Source organism: Manis pentadactyla, chromosome 7 (assembly GCF_030020395.1).
Source record: "Manis pentadactyla isolate mManPen7 chromosome 7, mManPen7.hap1, whole genome shotgun sequence".
Lineage (NCBI taxonomy): Eukaryota > Metazoa > Chordata > Mammalia > Pholidota > Manidae > Manis > Manis pentadactyla.
Window position 1 is genome coordinate 18,878,783 of NC_080025.1, and position 16,623 is coordinate 18,895,405.

The following is a 16,623-nucleotide window of genomic DNA, read 5'->3' on the forward strand; positions in this document are numbered from 1 at the left end:
CTATAGCCAAGAGTCTCTGGAGATGGTAGGAAAAAGAAAATCAAGTAAAAGGTATGATGAACACAGTTCACAGAAAAAGTACAAATGGTTCCTGAACACATAAAAAAAACACTTGATCTCATAATGCAGAAATGCAGGTTAAAATACATTAATGCAAGTTACCCATCAGATTGACAAAAGCCAGACCTTATAACAAAGTTCCAGTGTGTCTGGGTAAAAAAAACTGGGTCAGGGGAGAGAGGTCACATAAATATATGCACACATACAACTTTAACTCACTTGTAAGTGCGACAATTATCTTCTGGATAAGTATGTAGAAACCTGGTCACACTGGTGAAACTGGGCACACCGAGTGACAAAAGGCAGCATAGCTGGGAAGGGTGTGTCCTATTCTATACACTACAGTATTAAAATTTTTTTAATGTATCTGAGTAAATTATATATAGAACTAAAAATTAGGAATGGATTAGATCCTTTATCATTTTGACTTGGAGGGGTTTCTGCAATCCACAGGGGAGCCACCCTTATGGCCGCATCGTGCTTGGTGCAAAGTAGCATCTCAAGGAAAAGCACTCCCTAGCTCATCATGCAGTTCTTGCTGCTGGAATCTCTGCCTGGAAAGCCAGCCCCCTGGGGACTCCGGGCGGCCTTCTGTCACCAACCTGGAGTGGTGTTCAGGGAGCGAAAGTGGACTCACAGGTTTTACCAGCCCACCTCCCCTGGTCCCTAAGTGCACAAGGTTGGTGAAGACCCAGATCGGCCTCCCGCTCCTTGCAACTCATCCAACTGCAGTTTTCAAGGAAAGGATAAACCAAGCCAGAGGTGGTTGAAAACGTGTTTATTTCTCTTCAAATGATCTTTTTCAAGCAATAAATAAAAACAGACGTTGACTTTTCTAAAAAACAGAACCAAACAAAATGCCCTAAACTATATACATCCTACAGAGAGACGGGCATATCAAATGTAGAAATGACATCACTGAAAGATGGGGCTATTTACACAAGTTACAAGTATTGCATTGCTATCTTCCTTGGGTGACACATCAACTCTAAAGGAGGGCAGGGGGCTCCGAGGAGGGGGGGAGTACCTCCAAAGGAATGACTCTCCATCATTCTTGACAAGGAAGCTTCCAGGGAAAAACATCAACACAGAGACATCATTTACTTCCCTAATAATGTGCCACAGATCCCGTCTTCCAAGCATGAAACGCTGCCCCCTGCAGGACGCCACGTGCTGCTTCAGCTCCAGGGAGAAATCATCCTGGTCCCTTAGCCGGGCCGGGACTGGCAGGAGACCAGACTACGCCAGTGACCACCCTTGGCCGTGGTTCTGGGAGGCGAGCTAGCTCTGTGCCACCAAGACCTAGCCTCCAGCGGCATCTTGCCATCCAGAACACAAGGCAGTTTCCCGAACTTGGCTGCCCACTGAAAGCCCTGGGTGCTTCCCCGTGCCTGGCTCCCAGCCGCAGAAGTTCTGCTTTTAGTTAATTGGTCTAGGATGGCCTGGTAGCAGTTTTCGAAACTCCCCAGCTGACGCAAAGGGCAGCCGAGGCAGAATCCCGCTTTGGTACTTAGGGCTTGGTGGCAGACCCCTCACATCTGAATCAACTGTCCCCCCTCCTCCCTCTGTGCACTTTGCCAAGGATTTAAACTTTTTTCTCATGGCTTCCCAACGTTATTGAAAACTCTGGGACCAGCTGGAATAAGCACCTCAGCAAAATGGCCTCCGGAGGGAATGACCAAAGCTAGGGAGCACCCAGCCGCCAGCTCACAGGGCTTCGGCCTAATACTGCTCCCCGGGAAAGCCGAGTCCATTTCCCTTAGTGCTCCACAAACACCCTTGGTCACCCAAGATTCTGGGAGGGCGCTGGCAGCACTCCTCAGCTGCACGGAAGATCGGAAGAGCTTGCTGCCTTTTGCAGCCAACACGGCTGATGAGCAGCGGAAGCAGCCATGTTTTCTGGCCCTCACAGAAGTTTCACATCACCTGAAACCCCTTGGTGGTGGGGATGCCTCTTGAAACCCACTGAACACTTGGACCAAGCCTAAGGTGGTGTCTCCCTTAGAGCTATCCCAAGGCATCAAAGAGGCTTCTCATAGGGGAATACCAACCAAAAACCCCCTATTCCAGTCAAGCCACTTTCCTGTTTTATTCTGAGTTTGGGGCCTCATGCTGTTACCAAGTACAAAGAAGTGGCTTTATATAAATAGTAGTTTGACACGTGACAAGAAGGCTTGAATTGGAATGCAAGCAAAGACACATCTTGGGGACACATCTTGGGCTGGTCCGGAGCTCTGATTGTCCGTGTGGCTGGAATCCAGTCTGGGAAAGCAGGATACATAGGGTTTGCCAAATGTACACTGCTTCCCTAAAAAGTGAATCTGTTGTGGGCCACTTTCCCTCCCTGCACAAGCAGCCCCTCCTCCCAGGCCTATCAGCTGTTGGGACCTGTGACCTTTCCAGCTGCTGAGCTCAACCTTGTTCATCACAAAACACAAAGCAACTTTCAGGGAATTAGGGAAAAGTGGGAATGTCCAACTGTGCTGTCTCTACATGGGTCCACTGTCCAGGCATCAAACCCCTCTGTACTTCACCCTAGCTATTCAGCCAAGCAGCTCACAGGGAGAAGTGGGGTTGGGGCTCTTCTAGAAACAGGAAGCAGGAACTCTGGCCCCAGCCAAATACAGGGCATAACAGGCCAGATGAAAGAGGCCACCGCAGACTCATGTTTATGCAAAGAAATGTAAGGAACCTGGCCCTGTTTGGGATGCCAGGATGAGAAAGAGCATTCCAACACTATTCCGACATTGAGGCTTGAAGCTACCTTAGCTGAGCAAGAAGAATGTTCATTTAGATCTAGACTCTCAAAGGGCTAAGAAACCAAAACAGGAACAAAAACCATGCTTTCACCTCTAGACAAGTTTGCAATTACTTCTAACCTGTCACTCTAACAGCACTGCTCCACAACACTACAAACGGAGTAACATGTAGCTTGCCCCTCCGCCCTCCCCCCAAGCCCAAAGGAAGGAAGGAAACACCCTTCTCCCTCCAAAAGCCATTCCTCCATTTGGAAAGCGCCCTTAGAATGGCATTATCCCAAGAAAGGATTCTAAAACAGCACCCCAGGGCCCAGATGCCCGGCCCCAGCGCCCAGCCACCAGCTCCCGAAAGCAAAGCGTCTACCGTCTGATCCTCACTCTCACCATTCTAGACTTCAGTGCGACCTGAATGTGGTGTCCACTCCCCCTTTTGATTAAAGGGAAAGCCTTTAAAAATATTCACATACACCAGGAATTTTAAGAACACAAGTGTTTGTTGGTACACTTCATTCTAAGTAATCCTCCCCCACAAATTAGAAACTCCAATGCGAGAGAAAAGATGGTGCTTCCTCAACACAAAAGGATGCATTCCATGTCTCTCTCTAGTTGGTTTCCCAAAGGCCTTCCCCGAGGACTCACTGTAGGAAGATCTCAATTGCACCCAATTTTCCAGGAGCACCTTTCATGATACGGCTTTTACCATGGATGATATGCAAGTCCTCAGACAGGTCTGTGAGGAAAACGCTCCGACCGCCAAAATGAACTATCTATCACCAGACAGAAAAGGTTGTATTGTGGGTTAAAACCAATTTAGTCGTCCATGTGCCCAGGAATCATCTCCAAAGTAATTAAAAAGTAGTCCCGTCCTTTCTTCCTCCCCCCATCCCTCCCTACCTGCTTCTCAGCAGCAACAAGCTGATCGTCACGCTCACCTGTCCCTACCTGCGAGGTGGCGAGGTGGCATTTCCTTCCTGTTTGATGTCTGCGTGCTACCGTGCCCTGCTGTTGGCCACAACATAAATATATTCTAAATTCACTGTCATTGGACTCTTCGAACGTACGTACTGACGCAATTCTTAATAAATACCTTTATTATTATGCATAATGAATCGTTCACCAGGTGCCAACCTAGACGTCCTAAAGATTTCTTTAAAAAAAAAAAAATCCTAAACCACAACGAGGACAGAGCACACAGAACCAGGCACTTCCGGCAAACTTGTTTTCCTGACCCTCTCCCTCCCCTCCCTCCTCCCTGATAAACCTAGGTGGGTGCATGTGCCAGGATCTGTGGGGCTCCTAACTTCAAGCCTTAAACTGCTTTAAAAAAATGAGGTAAAAAATTCCTATCTGAAAAGTAAAACACAAACCACCCCCAGGTCTCCCTGCCTGCGGAGACGGCTGTTATTGCTCTAAGTTGAAGTGTTTTGTTTTTTGTATGTATTCAGAGTCCTTATTGCCATTCTGGCCCCGTGTGGGCCCGGGGAGGACTGGGTGCGGAGGAGCCGGCGCCCCCTGCCGGCCAGCCCGCGCAGTCCGTGCCGCCGGCGCCCGGGCGCCTAGCCGCTGGGGGAGGTGGTGATGGGGCTGTGCAGGTAGGGCAGGCCGCTGGGGGCGGCGTGCACGCCCACCGACACCGGGAAGCTGAAGACGAACTGCGAGGTGGGCGTGGGCGTGGCCTTGCCCCGCTCGCGCAGCGGCCCCGAGGGGCTGGCAGCCTCCGCGGCGCACGTCGTGGCCAGCACCTGCGACTCGAACTGCAGCAGCTGCCCCATGAAGCTGAAGTTGGGCGAGATGACGCTGCGCCGCTGCTTGACGAACTCGAAGGCCTCCTCCAGCCGCACGCGCTTCTTCATCATCAGGTAGGCCAGGCAGATGGTGGCTGAGCGCGAGATGCCCGCCTGGCAGTGCACCAGCACGCGCCCGTGGCACTCCTTCACCGCGTCTAGGGCAGAGAGGGGACGGGGGGCCGTCGGGGGCCTGCAGCCGCGCCCGTGTGGGGCTCTAGCTCTGCCCTCTGCCCTCTGCTAAGGGATTTGAGACCTAGCCAAAAAAATGCGCTCGGCTGGGGAAAACAGGCCAAGGCGGGTTCCATCCCAACGTACCTGCAGGGGTTTCCAGTGGCAGAAACAAAAGCAACGACCCAGTGCTCCCCTTCTCGGTCCTCCTCCCCGTCCCCAAAGCCTTAGCAGCGTCTAGACATCTGGAGGCCCGCAAGGGAAGGGTCACTGGCTCCATAAACTGACAGTGGCGCGGCTGGCTTCCTACGCCTGCCCGACACAACATCCAGCGGGCAAGCCCTGCTCCAGAGGAGAGGGGCCGCGGGTCCCCTGCGTGCAGTGTGCGGTGTCCCTAAGTCCCCGCGGCAGGGCCCCTCTCGACCGCCCGCCCCGCCCCGGCCCCGGCCAGCCTACCGATGTACTCGATGGCCTCCATGAACCAGGAGCTGATGTCGGCCTTGTGGTTGTCCTCCACAGGGATGCACTTGTACTGGTAGAGTCCTTCAAAGTGGTTGGGGCAGTCGGAGACGTTCAGCAGGGCGGTGATGCCCAGGGCGTCCAGCATGTCTCTGCGGGCAGCGTGGTAGGCGCTGCCGAGGTAGAGGAAGGGAAGGATCTCCACGGGACCCCCCTGCACCGGGAAGGGCGACAAAGCCCGACATCATGAGCGTCCCGCAGCCGGGAAGGGCACTTGGACGGGGGTGGGGGTGGGGTGGAGGGGGGCGCGAGCCAGTCAGGGGCGGCCCCTGGGACAGCGTCTGTGGTTAAGGCCCTCCGGGCTCGCCCTGATCTCTCTGCGGCCCCTGGAGGGAGCGACGGGTTCGGGGGACCTTCGTAGCCTTCCCTGTACTCTGCCGTGGGCGGGGAGGCCAGGACAGGGAGAGCCTCGCAGCCCCACCTGGGGGACCGAGCAGCACACCTCCCCCACTTCCAGCGGCGGGCACAGGGCTGGCCCGGCCACACGGTCACATTTAGAGCTTAGCCTGTTAATCACCAGGCTGTGTACTTGTTTGGTTGTGTATGTCAAAAGCAATGCCATGCCAGTCTCGGACAAGAGGAGGAATTCTGGCACAATGAGGTAATGGTGGCTTGACGTAATGACAATCATCCGAGTTAAGAGCAACTCAAGCGATCTGGGATTTGGGGTGCAGGGTTGCCGGGCCCCGCAAACTCACTCCTTCTCCATCTAAATGAAAGTGCTAGAAGGAACAGGCTTGTAAGAGAGGCAGGGGCTTAAGCTGGTTTCCTTGGGAGTGGGTGGGTTGACCATCTATGTCCATTTGGCATTTACAGCCAGAATATGGCCTGGCTGCTGTGGACCGGGCTGGGGTCCATTTCTTCAAAGAACGGACTACAAGGCAGGTCACACGCACCCAGCTTCAGCAGGCCTCCCTGCCTGTCGACAGCACCCAGCTGTAGAGGCTTATCGGGTATTATGTATTTATTATATATTTTAAGTGAAGCTAGGAAGAGAGGATAGGTATAATTTCAGAGAACAAAGGGAAGCTCCCTAACATCCACCACACCTTCAGGGTTCACCACATTCACCAAATTGAGGCCCTGCCTGCAAAGAACTCTGGAAAGGAGTCCCCGGCTCCCCACGCTGCACCCGGCCTCCGCGTCTACCTGGTCATGCAGCGGCGTTCCACAGCTGCTACAGCCCAGGTCCGGGGGCTCCGCGGCGCTCGGCACAGCAGGCGGGATGGCTGCCAAGGCCTTGGTTTTGGTACAGAATTCTGGGTACTCGGAGGAAAACCTCTCATAGCCTCCTGTAAAGGAGAAAGATGCTCAGGTTAAGGGAGTCACCAACCAGCAGGAACCCAAAAAGACCTTGAATGCCGCCCCCTGGCGGAAGAGGGCTGCTGTGAAGCTGGGGCCCGCCGGATCGACACTGGCCACTGGGTGGCGCTGTGGATCCAGACACTACGGCTACGGCACCTTTTCCAAAGATTCAGAGTCCACCTGCGGGCCAGTTCTGCATCCTGAAGGCTGGAAGGAAAGGTTCCGGACAAGACTTCCATCTGGGAGGCAGAGAGGAGGACGTGCATAGGGTATGAAGAGGGACTCTCTCCAGGGGAGCTCCCTCGCTGGTGACAAAGCATGAGAGGGAATGGCCACTGGGTTTCCATGGGCACTAAGCAGAATGCAACCAGTCCCTGGAACCTGCAAGGATGTCTGTCACCCCCCAACTCCAGCCCTTCCTTCGCAGAGGTTCCCCAAGGTGGGACAGAAGGAAACTTCCCAGGCACCAGCCTTTCTGGATCTGTGCAATGGAACAGATGCCACTTGCATGGCCTCATAAACAGCTGTTCCATCAGGGGGCCAAAACAAGAGGAAACGAGCTTAAATCTAAATAGATCCCTCTTTACACATACAGGTTTGGGGCAAGAGAGGATTTCCCGACCTGTGAGTTGCTAAGCCCTGGGATGGTTTTCTGTGGGATCATCCGCCCGGGAAGGAAGGTCTTTTAAGTGAAAAGAAATAAATGGCCAACTTCTCTGGAATAGCTCAGTGGCAAACAGAAAGTGCTGGCTAGGCAGGGGTGGGCAGAGGTGGGCAGGGAACCACTCCGAGAAGAGACACACAGCCCGTATCTCAGATTTTCATGTTATATCTGGGTGTCTGGGATTTTGCAGGTTATTTGCCATCAAGGTTTGGCCCCTGCTGTATTTCTTGTTTTGCAATTTCTGTAGGACCAAAAATGGATTCTGTATTAACCAAGTAGAGCCTGCAGGTTGTGGTACAGCCACACCAACAGACCATTCAGCTGACGTTTGTAGCCGGCACCGTTAAATCTGAGTGACTCAGCAGTATGGTTCCCTGTATGGCTCATGGTGATCTCCCAACATGCAGGCATGTGACAATATCAGTTACTCGCCCCAGACCCCGGCCATAGGAACTACTGCATCTGAGAGAAGAGGAAATGATCCTTGGCCACATCACGAGGCTTACATAGACAGGGCATACATTTTTTCCTCTCTGACCTGTCTTCTCTTGTGCCTTTCCTCCCTCAGGATATAAACAGATCTCTCTCTGGGCGCAGGCAGTGCACCTGCTGAGTCATGATGGCCAGCCTCCCTGGATGGAAAACGTGCTATAGAAGGGCCACGACTGGGGGTTTCTGGAATGCTGGTGGCCTCTGAGGTCATCTCTCACCACAGGGACAAGCTTCCCTCCCATTAACATCCCCCAACCACCACAGTCCTCTCCTTATAAACATTTCCTGCAAACAGTGCTGCCCCAAAGCAGTGGATAGAGGTGAGGGAAGAAAAGCCAGCAAATGGCTTTGGCTGAAGTCCCTGCAATGAAATGGGCCTCTGGGCAGCTTCGGGACATGCTCCTCTTTGGAAAAGGTGCAAGAGGAAATGGATCAGTCAGTAAACGGTTGTTGGGTACCTATATAAAAAGTTATTACATTTGAAATTTTAAGTAAGCCGATTTTTGTGTTTATTACATAATTTAGCTATTAAAACATGGTTTTGGGGTGGCGTTGGGGAGGTTTCTTGTTTTGGGGGGTTTTTTTTCAAGGAAATGTAAGGCATGGGTGGTGCCCTGCAAAGAGCTCATCACCTAGGCAGGCGGACAAGCGGCTCCTACCCAGAAGTGAATGGTAGAGTCACAGCAGTGCTAAGGCCAGGCTCCAAGGTCACAGAGGCAGCAGAAGCCAGAGGAGCCCCAGAGGGGTTGAGAAGGTACAGAGCAGACTAGGCTGAAGCTCAGCATGGCCTCTGCAGTCAAACGCAGAGGTTTGGGATTGAATCCTAACAGTCATCAGCTGTGCAGCCTGGGGCTGTCACTGAACCTCTCTGAGCCTCTTCCCAATCTGTAAAATGTGATGAAGCGTCCATGCCTGAGTCCTTAAGTGACAGAGTGGAAGAGCCAGTGTGCTCTGTGCCCAGCATTGGGGAGGCACATACTGAAGGTTCTTTTTTTGGCACTTCTAAGGGGACCCCCAGACTCGGGAAAGCCTTCTCCTCCTGGACTTTGCTTACTTTTTCCAGCTGGAGGTTTGAGACCTGGTGGTTAGACAGCAGAAGGGCAGGTACCATACTTCCTAAGCTCCGTGTCCCCTTTCCAGTTGGGGATGTCCACTACCTCCAGATAAATCATCAGTCCATCTTGGAGGCAGAGCAGAACCGTGGGGAGGCGTCCTGACGCGGTGTGAGGGGCAGGGGCAGGCAGCCAGGCCACTGGGGCGGGATGGAGGTGACCCAGAAGCCAGACCAGGCCCGAGGAGGCCCCCGTGTCGTCGCCCCCAAGCTGCTCATAAGTGGACAGAGAGACAGCAAAGGCTGGGGAAAGACACAGGGCTGAAAACTTATGACTGAGGAGTCAAGCTCCCTCTGGCGGATCTTTAACGAACAAGCAGAAAGAAAGTGAAGCAGCAGGTTAGCTCAGGGGACAGGGGCCTGGAGGGGTCGCCTCTCCAATGCCAGATGCAGTCAGAGGGCTTCCCTCCTGAGCTGTCACGAGCTTCAGCGGATCTGTGGCTCGCTGTGACAGAAGCAGCACCAACGGAGCTCCTTCTGCCCGGCCAACGAGCTGCACTGGGGCCAGGGCCCCAGAGGGGTGGAGTGTACAGTGAGGGCTGGCAGCGCGCAGCAAGGTGGGGCACAGTGAAGGGTACACGTCAGGAGCCACTCCAGGGCACAGCCCAGAAAGTCATCTCTGGGTATCACACCCACGTGAGTGACAATGATAAGCCACTGTTGAGAGGAATGCTCACCATGAGCCAGGCGCTTTCCATGTATGTGTCCAAGTAGCAGCCCTTGAGGACAGCATGACCAGCCCACTTTACAGAAGAGGAGACTGAGTGCAAGGCAGCCCCCGGGTGAGAGCAGGGCCAGCGTCCAGCCCAGTGGCCTCAAGCCAACTTCTGACCTGACCTGGCCGTAGGAGCCCACCCCTTCCTGCCGTCCCGGCGGCCCTCCCTTGGGTGCATGCCGGCTGCTTGCACTGCATGCAGACACAGGACTTCCATGCAAAACCAGAAGGGCTCTGAATGGGGCACTGCTGACGTTTCACTGAACTCTTCTTGCCGGTGCTTTTCTAACCTCAGGTTGTCATTAAGGAGTCATGACCAGCATTTTTTTGATGAAACAGGATAGAAACTTCTAGAATAATAATAATTTCTTGGCACTCTGGTTTCAGGTGTGTCTGTATCCTTGTTCTGGGTCATGATGGAAATTAAAATGAATTCTTACTGCAGGACGGGTGGAAAAAGACTGCCCCCAGACTTCTCAATCCCTCTATCCCAGATCTGTGCCAGTACCGTAGCCACAGCCCTGTCGGTAAGGGGCCAGGGTCAGAGCACCAAGTTAAATACGAAAAACATGAGGGACAGCTTGTCCCCACTGTATTCACCGGGTTGGGCTCTGCCCATGGCTCCTGCAGGTACGCGAAGAGCACAAAGGGAGACAGATGTGGGTGTGAGTCCCGGCTCCACAGGGGCGAGCACTGTCTCCCTCCTAACCCTGCTTCCCACCCTCAAAACGGAAAGATTTCAGACTACATCATCTCTAACAGCTCTAGTATTCTCCGATCCTAAGTGATCTACTTGTTTGGGAACTACACTGACAGCAGGTGCCTACGATCTGTACTTCTATCGTCGGAACACAATTTTGTAACAGACACGCCGATGAATTGCCACGTTTGTCTCTGTGTCCCAATGAATGTAATTCCCTAACATATTCTAAACTTGACCTGTTTTCCTCATGTTCTCACTTAGTAACATGAGAACTTATTTAAGGAGCCCATTGTCTCATCTTAATTTTAAAACTTAAAAAGCCCAGGGGAGAACAGATACCATTTTCCCTCAACTTTCTTGAGGAATAACTACCTCTGCAGTTCAGCGCCATGCTCTTTATTCTTGCACACACTCACACAGCGAGGTGATTGCGGAAGTTTACTGAAAATGACCCACTGGCCAGTCATTTTGAGGCCTGTGCAGAGGTGGGAGTGAGACAGTCCTTAGAAAGAGCAGACTGGTGCAGTGCTGATGGTGTCCCAGAAGGACCCTTAATGGACCTGTGGTGTAGGAAGACTGTCGTTTGGAGGGACTGTGGCTATGGAACTTTCAGGAGCTGCTCTTTTCCCCATTACGCTGTCATCACTCAGATCAGTGCCAGTTCACAGGCAGGGCTCGCAGCCTGGCTGTCCTGGGACATCTTATCAACACAAGACACTGCTGCCTGGCAAGAAAGTCTGGGCTCCTTGACGTGGGTGCTAAGTGCTGAGCAGGATCTAAAATCTCCCTCCGTGAGCTTCTCATCTTGAGACTCCAGGAACAGGCCTGGGCCAGCTGGCTGACACCTGATGCCACACGCGGGCTGCATCTCGTCTGCAGCCCCCTCCCAGCCCTGTGTTATCTGCTCCATTCAGCAAGCTGGCTTCTGTTGGAAAGTAAACTTTACTTCCTGTCAAACTTCCTTTTTGGTAGGCGGGACCTGCCTCTCAATATCTGGCTTCAGATGTTCTGATTTTTTAAAGCAATGTCTTGGCTCCTGAACAGGCTAGCCTTTTCCCCTCTCCCAGCTCCCTGCGCAGCCCTGTCTCTGGTGGGTAAGGAACTGTAATTCTTTAATGAATTACAGCAGGGTTAGACATTACCTTTAAGGCCTACCACTGTCTGGCTGGCGTGGGCATCGTGTCTTATTTGTAAGGAGAAAAGCCAGTCCTTTACCCTCTAGGTAGAAGACATGTACAACACCCCAGGGCGGTGCCATTTGATGGCACTGACCTTTTGGGGAACTGGGATGAGCTGGGCGAATGGGGATAGAGAAGAAAAGACAGAGTCACGGGAGTTACTAGGGCTGCTAGATGAGCAACCCCCCCACCGTTCGTTACTGACTGTTTTGCACAGAAAGTGTAATGTCAGATGTCTGCATAGTCAGGCCTACGGGGTACTTGAGTTCCAGCCTGGGAGGAGAAGCTGGAATATCAAACTGATCCTCCTGATTTCTCAGAGCAGCTCCAGGACAACTTTTAAATAACAACTTGAATAAAGACTGACAAAGATAATGAGCTAAGATGAATTTTAGGCAGGAGAAAGTACGATAACGTTTTTACATCTGAAATCTTCTGTGTAACAGGTTGATTCATTATTTGGAGCAGCTGGGAGGCCCAAATGACAAATAACAGAGAATGACTTCTTATTTATTTCAAATTTTAAAAAATCTAAAGAGTGATTTCTATTAAGATAAGAAAATGATGCACTTTTTTTCTTTAATAACCCAGATCTAAAACCCAAATCCAAAGATTTATGGAAGAAAGCGAAAGGGTTTTCAAAGGAGATGTGTATTATACTAAAATGTGAAAAGCTTAAATTTCTAAACTGTCCCTAAAAATGTCTGACAGGATCTTAAATGAGCCTTAAAAATATTTACCCCAATAGGAATCTTTTATTAGCAGAAAGGCCAGAAAATGTAGTGGTTTGGGCTACTGCTTTTAGCAAAACTTAATCGTAGGGAATGCAAAGCTGAACAGCATTTTATTAATGCTTAGTCAAGTTTACTCTTGATCATAAATTCTTGCGTTTGGTATTAGTAACTACCTACTGACTAAACAACTGCCTTTCAAAGTGGTAGAAATAGAAAAATCGGATTTTTAAATGCAATTAGTTGATAGAATTAGATAGCCTTCGGCTGGGAAGGATTAAACAACTTGTGAAAATACTCCACTGTTTTTCTGTCCCCTCAGGACTGCAGACACCTCCAAAAGGTCCTCCCCTGGTGTCGGGTCCCACCAGTTTTACTCCACATCCACCCCACACACCAGGTGAGAGCCACAGAAAGGCCCATAAAACTGCAAACTAAAACGAACAAATCCACCGGGAACCAACCCCAAACCAGCTCAGGCATTTCCTAAAGATGATTCTGCCCCCGAGTCCCCTCTGATGAACCCACACTCGCTCCAGTCCGCAGGCTTCTCCACTGGAACTGGGGAGGCACCCTTTCCTCCCCCAGCCCCCGCCGTGGGGGCCGGACCCTGCGCGTTTCCTTGTGCTCTCACTGGGGATGCCTTCTCGTTACAGGCCCAAGAGAAGGAAGAGTAAGGCGTCCTCTGCTCAGCATGTATGTATGAAAACATGCTACACTGAAAAGAATGCGACCCACTAAACCTCGCAGATGCCCCACCATCTCTGCAGAACAAGGCTGGAAGGGCTTCACCACCCTCCACCACCACGCACACACACACACCCGTGAATTTGGGGCAACTGCTGCCAAAGGCAGGCTCCCTTTGCTTGGAAGAGCCAGCTCAATCTCCCGGCGACACCCGGGCCCTGTTCCTGACGAGACTGAAGTTCACCCTGCGGCCAGGCCCACCCACTCTCCATCTCAGAGGATGTCCACTTTGAGAGGCACAGGGCGGCCGCCCTGCCCGCACCAAGTCAGACAAGAGGAGGCAGTGCAGGCCTCGGGAGGAAACAGCCCTGAGGACACTCCTTTTCCGCTGGCAGGGCACCTCGCCACCGCCAGGGGACTGTCACTTCGCCCAAGGCCCCGGTCCTAGCCAGTCTTCACAGTAGCATTTGCCTCGCGCCCAACGGCTCGCCCACGGGTTTGCTCTCGGAATCGATCCGGCCCCGGGCTGTCCCGGCGGGACCAGGGGAGCCAAGGGAGTGCCAAGGGCGTGCCACGAGCCGGAGGAGAAACCCTTAATAATATGCCTTCCTCCCCGGGGCCTGAGTATCTGCGCGCCCGGAAGCCCAGGGGCCAAGGTCCCCGGGCGGCCGCTGCAGGGTGGTCCCCTCCGGATATCTTACAGGAAGCCAAGCAAAACAAAACGAACCCACACTCCACGTGGGTCTGTCCTGGGTCCGGAGCCCCGCGAAGGAGGGCGCCCTTGGGCTCTAAATCAGGAGGCACTCGAGGCTAGAGCAGCACGGACACCCCGCCGGACCCGTCCACTCTAGGGGACTTCGTCCTAGAGAAATTCCTCCTCGTTCCACGAGGGCCAGCACCAGGCGAGGGAGGGCAGGCGTGCTCACCAGCCTAGACCGGCTCGCTGGCTGCCTACCAAGCCGGTGGCCGCGGGGGTGCGCTGGACGTGCCCGGGGCGCCCTGGCAGGCGAGGCCGCGGGTCCCCGGCGGCCTGCTCGCCGCGCTCGGCGGCCCGTCCTGCCGGTGCAAGCCCCTTCCTGGCTCTTTCTCTTAAAGCGCTTTGGGGACAACGGAGAAGGACTGGGCTCAATCCGAATCATCCGCAAAATCGCCTTCGTAGTTCAACCTGAGGTCAACAGCAGCGTCCCCCCAGCAGCTGACAGGTCAAATGGCCAGAAAACAACTGCGGAGAACAAAGCCCCCCGCTGTTCGCCAGGGGCAAACCCGGCTCGTCGGCACTGAGCAGTTTTGTTGTGCTTTTTGGAAGGGGCAGTGGGGAGAGATTTCCACCCCCCGCCATCTCCCTTCCTCTTGGGTGAGCAGGTCCGGAGAGAAAAGGAAAGGAGAGAGGAAGCGAGGGGCGCCAGCAAGGAAAGGGGCGGCTCTGTCCGTGGCCAGGGTCTGAAACGCCTCTCGGGATGGGATCGGAGGCGAGGACCAGACGAGGGCGAAAGAATGCGCGGAATGCGGCTGTAGGAGGAAGGGGCGCAGCGCGCCTGGGGGCGCCCCACGCCACCCGCCCTGAGCTCCCGCCCCCGCGCCAGGTCCGCGGAGGTCTGCGGCCGGACACGGCCCGGCAGGTGCGACCGGCGCACCGACCCTCCAAGTTGCGTGGATAGCACACGGTCCCTTGGGGGTTTCTGACTTCCGATTTGACAACAACTCCCCTCCCCGAAGAGTTTCGCCAGGGTTCACTTAAATCAGGCACGCGCCGCCATCAGTCAAGACTCCGGTCAGAACAAAAGGTCGTACTTGTCCTCTGCCTGAATTTAAGGGGCGCCGTCCGGTCTCGCGTTCCCCAGATACTCAGTCCTCCCGCTCCCACTCGCGGAGCCGCGTCTAGCCAGAGGCGGGAGGAGTTGGGCACCTTTCAAACGGAGCCCGGAGTTGGGCGGCAGGAGACAAGATATAGATCGCCCCACACAACGTCCGCAACCCGCTCTTCCTTACTGAATTTACGTAATGAGGGCTGGTTTCCAATCGAACCCGCGGGGCCCATCCCTCCTTTTCCCTCTTCCCCACCTCTCGGGTTCCCGCGGTCGGACTCAGTGCAGGATCCGGGCACGCCAGGCCAACAGGCCTAACCTGTCCCCACCCGCACAGGGATACTTGGGAGCAATACCCTGGACTCGCATGAAGGCAACGCGGACGGGTCGCTTAACCTGCGAGGGCAGACCGTTAGAAAGTGTAAATAAATGCGGGAATCTCAAGGAAGGATACCGAAATTGCAGGTGACAGAGGAAACGCACCCTCGCAACCTCTGAGGGCTTCAGGAGCTCGCACTTGCACACAAACGTACAGAAACCTTGCAAACCCGTGCACACCAACACATAAAAAGGAGTGCGCGAGGATACCGCAGCCACGAGACCCTCCGGGGGCGCAGGCCGCCGAGCCCCGCTACACCTACCCTCCAACTGGTGCCCCGGCGCCCGTGTGTACCTTTGAGCAGGCAGATTTCGGTGCGCTCGGCGTTTCGGCGCAGCGTCTGCACTACCAAGGACACGGTGCTATCCTCGCGGAGGCTCTCGGCGCGCAGGCTGCGCTCGTCGTAGACGATGACCGCGGAGTAGAGGCCGGAGCGCAGGCGGGCGCGCACCTCCTCCTCGGCGGGCAGGATCTGCTCCAGGCTCACCGAGCCCTTGGCCCGCCGCCGCACAATGGTGTTGCAGCGCACATTGACCGAGCCTCGGATGTAGCCCGCGCTGTGCGCCAGGAACGGTCTGCAGTCCAGTAGCAGGCACTTGCCGCCGCTCAGCAGCCCCAGGGCGCCGTGGCCGCCGCTGCCGCCCGCGCCGCCGCCGCTCTCGTCCCGGTTCATCAGCCTTTTGAGCACGCTGCAGTCCATCTCCCGCAGCTCCTCCACCGTCACCATGGTCGCCGGGAACTGCGGCTGCTGGGCACGCGAGGCGAAAAGCACCCGGGCCGGCTGGGCTGCAGGAAGGGGCGGCCGGGAGCTGAGGGAGCGCGTGCAGAAGTGGCCCCAAACTTGGCCCCCAGGGGCTGCCGCGGGCGAGCCTCTTTTTCCCAGTCCCCTAAATCCCGCAGTCTCGAGGTCCCATAGCAGCCCCAGGGGCAGCCGGCGCCAGGCAGCACCGCGAGCGGTGCCCAGGGACGATGGCAGTGGAGGGGAGTGTGTTTACAGGAGAGGACCAAGGGCTCCCTTCAGTTGTTGCCTCTATTGTATTTGGCCAGCGGCGCAGCTCCTGTCGCCGCCCGCGCGGGCGCTGCCGTTCCGGCCGCCGTTCCCAGTAACAGCCGGAGCTCCGCGCACTGCCCCAGCCTGAGTTTCCTCCGCGGCTTAGAGATGTTTTAAGGCTCGTCTGTTCTCCCGCGGGCGGGGGCAGATTCATTACTACCTCGCGAAGCCCCGCCTCTCGCCGCCCCGCCCCCGCGCCTGCTCCCCGCCCCGTCCCGCTCCCCCCCGCCCGCGGGCCTCCTCGCGCCGCCCGCCCCGGCGCGTGAATGGAGTGCCGGCCGCTCGCGCCCAGTCATGGGAACGCGACGTCACAAAGAACGGAGTAAACAGGGAGCTGCGCGCTTGTCGCCGGGCCCATTCATAAAACCGAGATCCAGAGGAACAGGGAGGCGGCCTCCGACCGGCAGGCGAGCTGCGGCGCTCGGACTTTGTGAATGGAGCGCGGCGGCGCCGCTCGCTGTCCGCCCGCCCGCCCGGCCTCCCCGGCGCGCGCCCCGCACATGAGTCGC

The 16,623-nt window shown here is 55.0% G+C and overlaps 1 protein-coding gene across 1 annotated transcript; it reads right to left on the reverse strand.

The window, feature by feature from the left end:
- Window positions 1–823: 823 nt before the first annotated feature.
- Window positions 824–16,249, reverse strand: DUSP4 (dual specificity phosphatase 4). The gene is made up of 4 exons (XM_036894298.2): window positions 15,358–16,249; window positions 6,443–6,585; window positions 5,231–5,447; window positions 824–4,761 (listed from the first exon to the last, which is right to left on the reverse strand). Exons 1-4 carry the CDS (start codon window positions 15,788–15,790, stop codon window positions 4,376–4,378), a joined length of 1,179 nt encoding a protein of 392 aa, XP_036750193.1. The 5' UTR covers window positions 15,791–16,249; the 3' UTR covers window positions 824–4,375.
- Window positions 16,250–16,623: the final 374 nt, after the last annotated feature.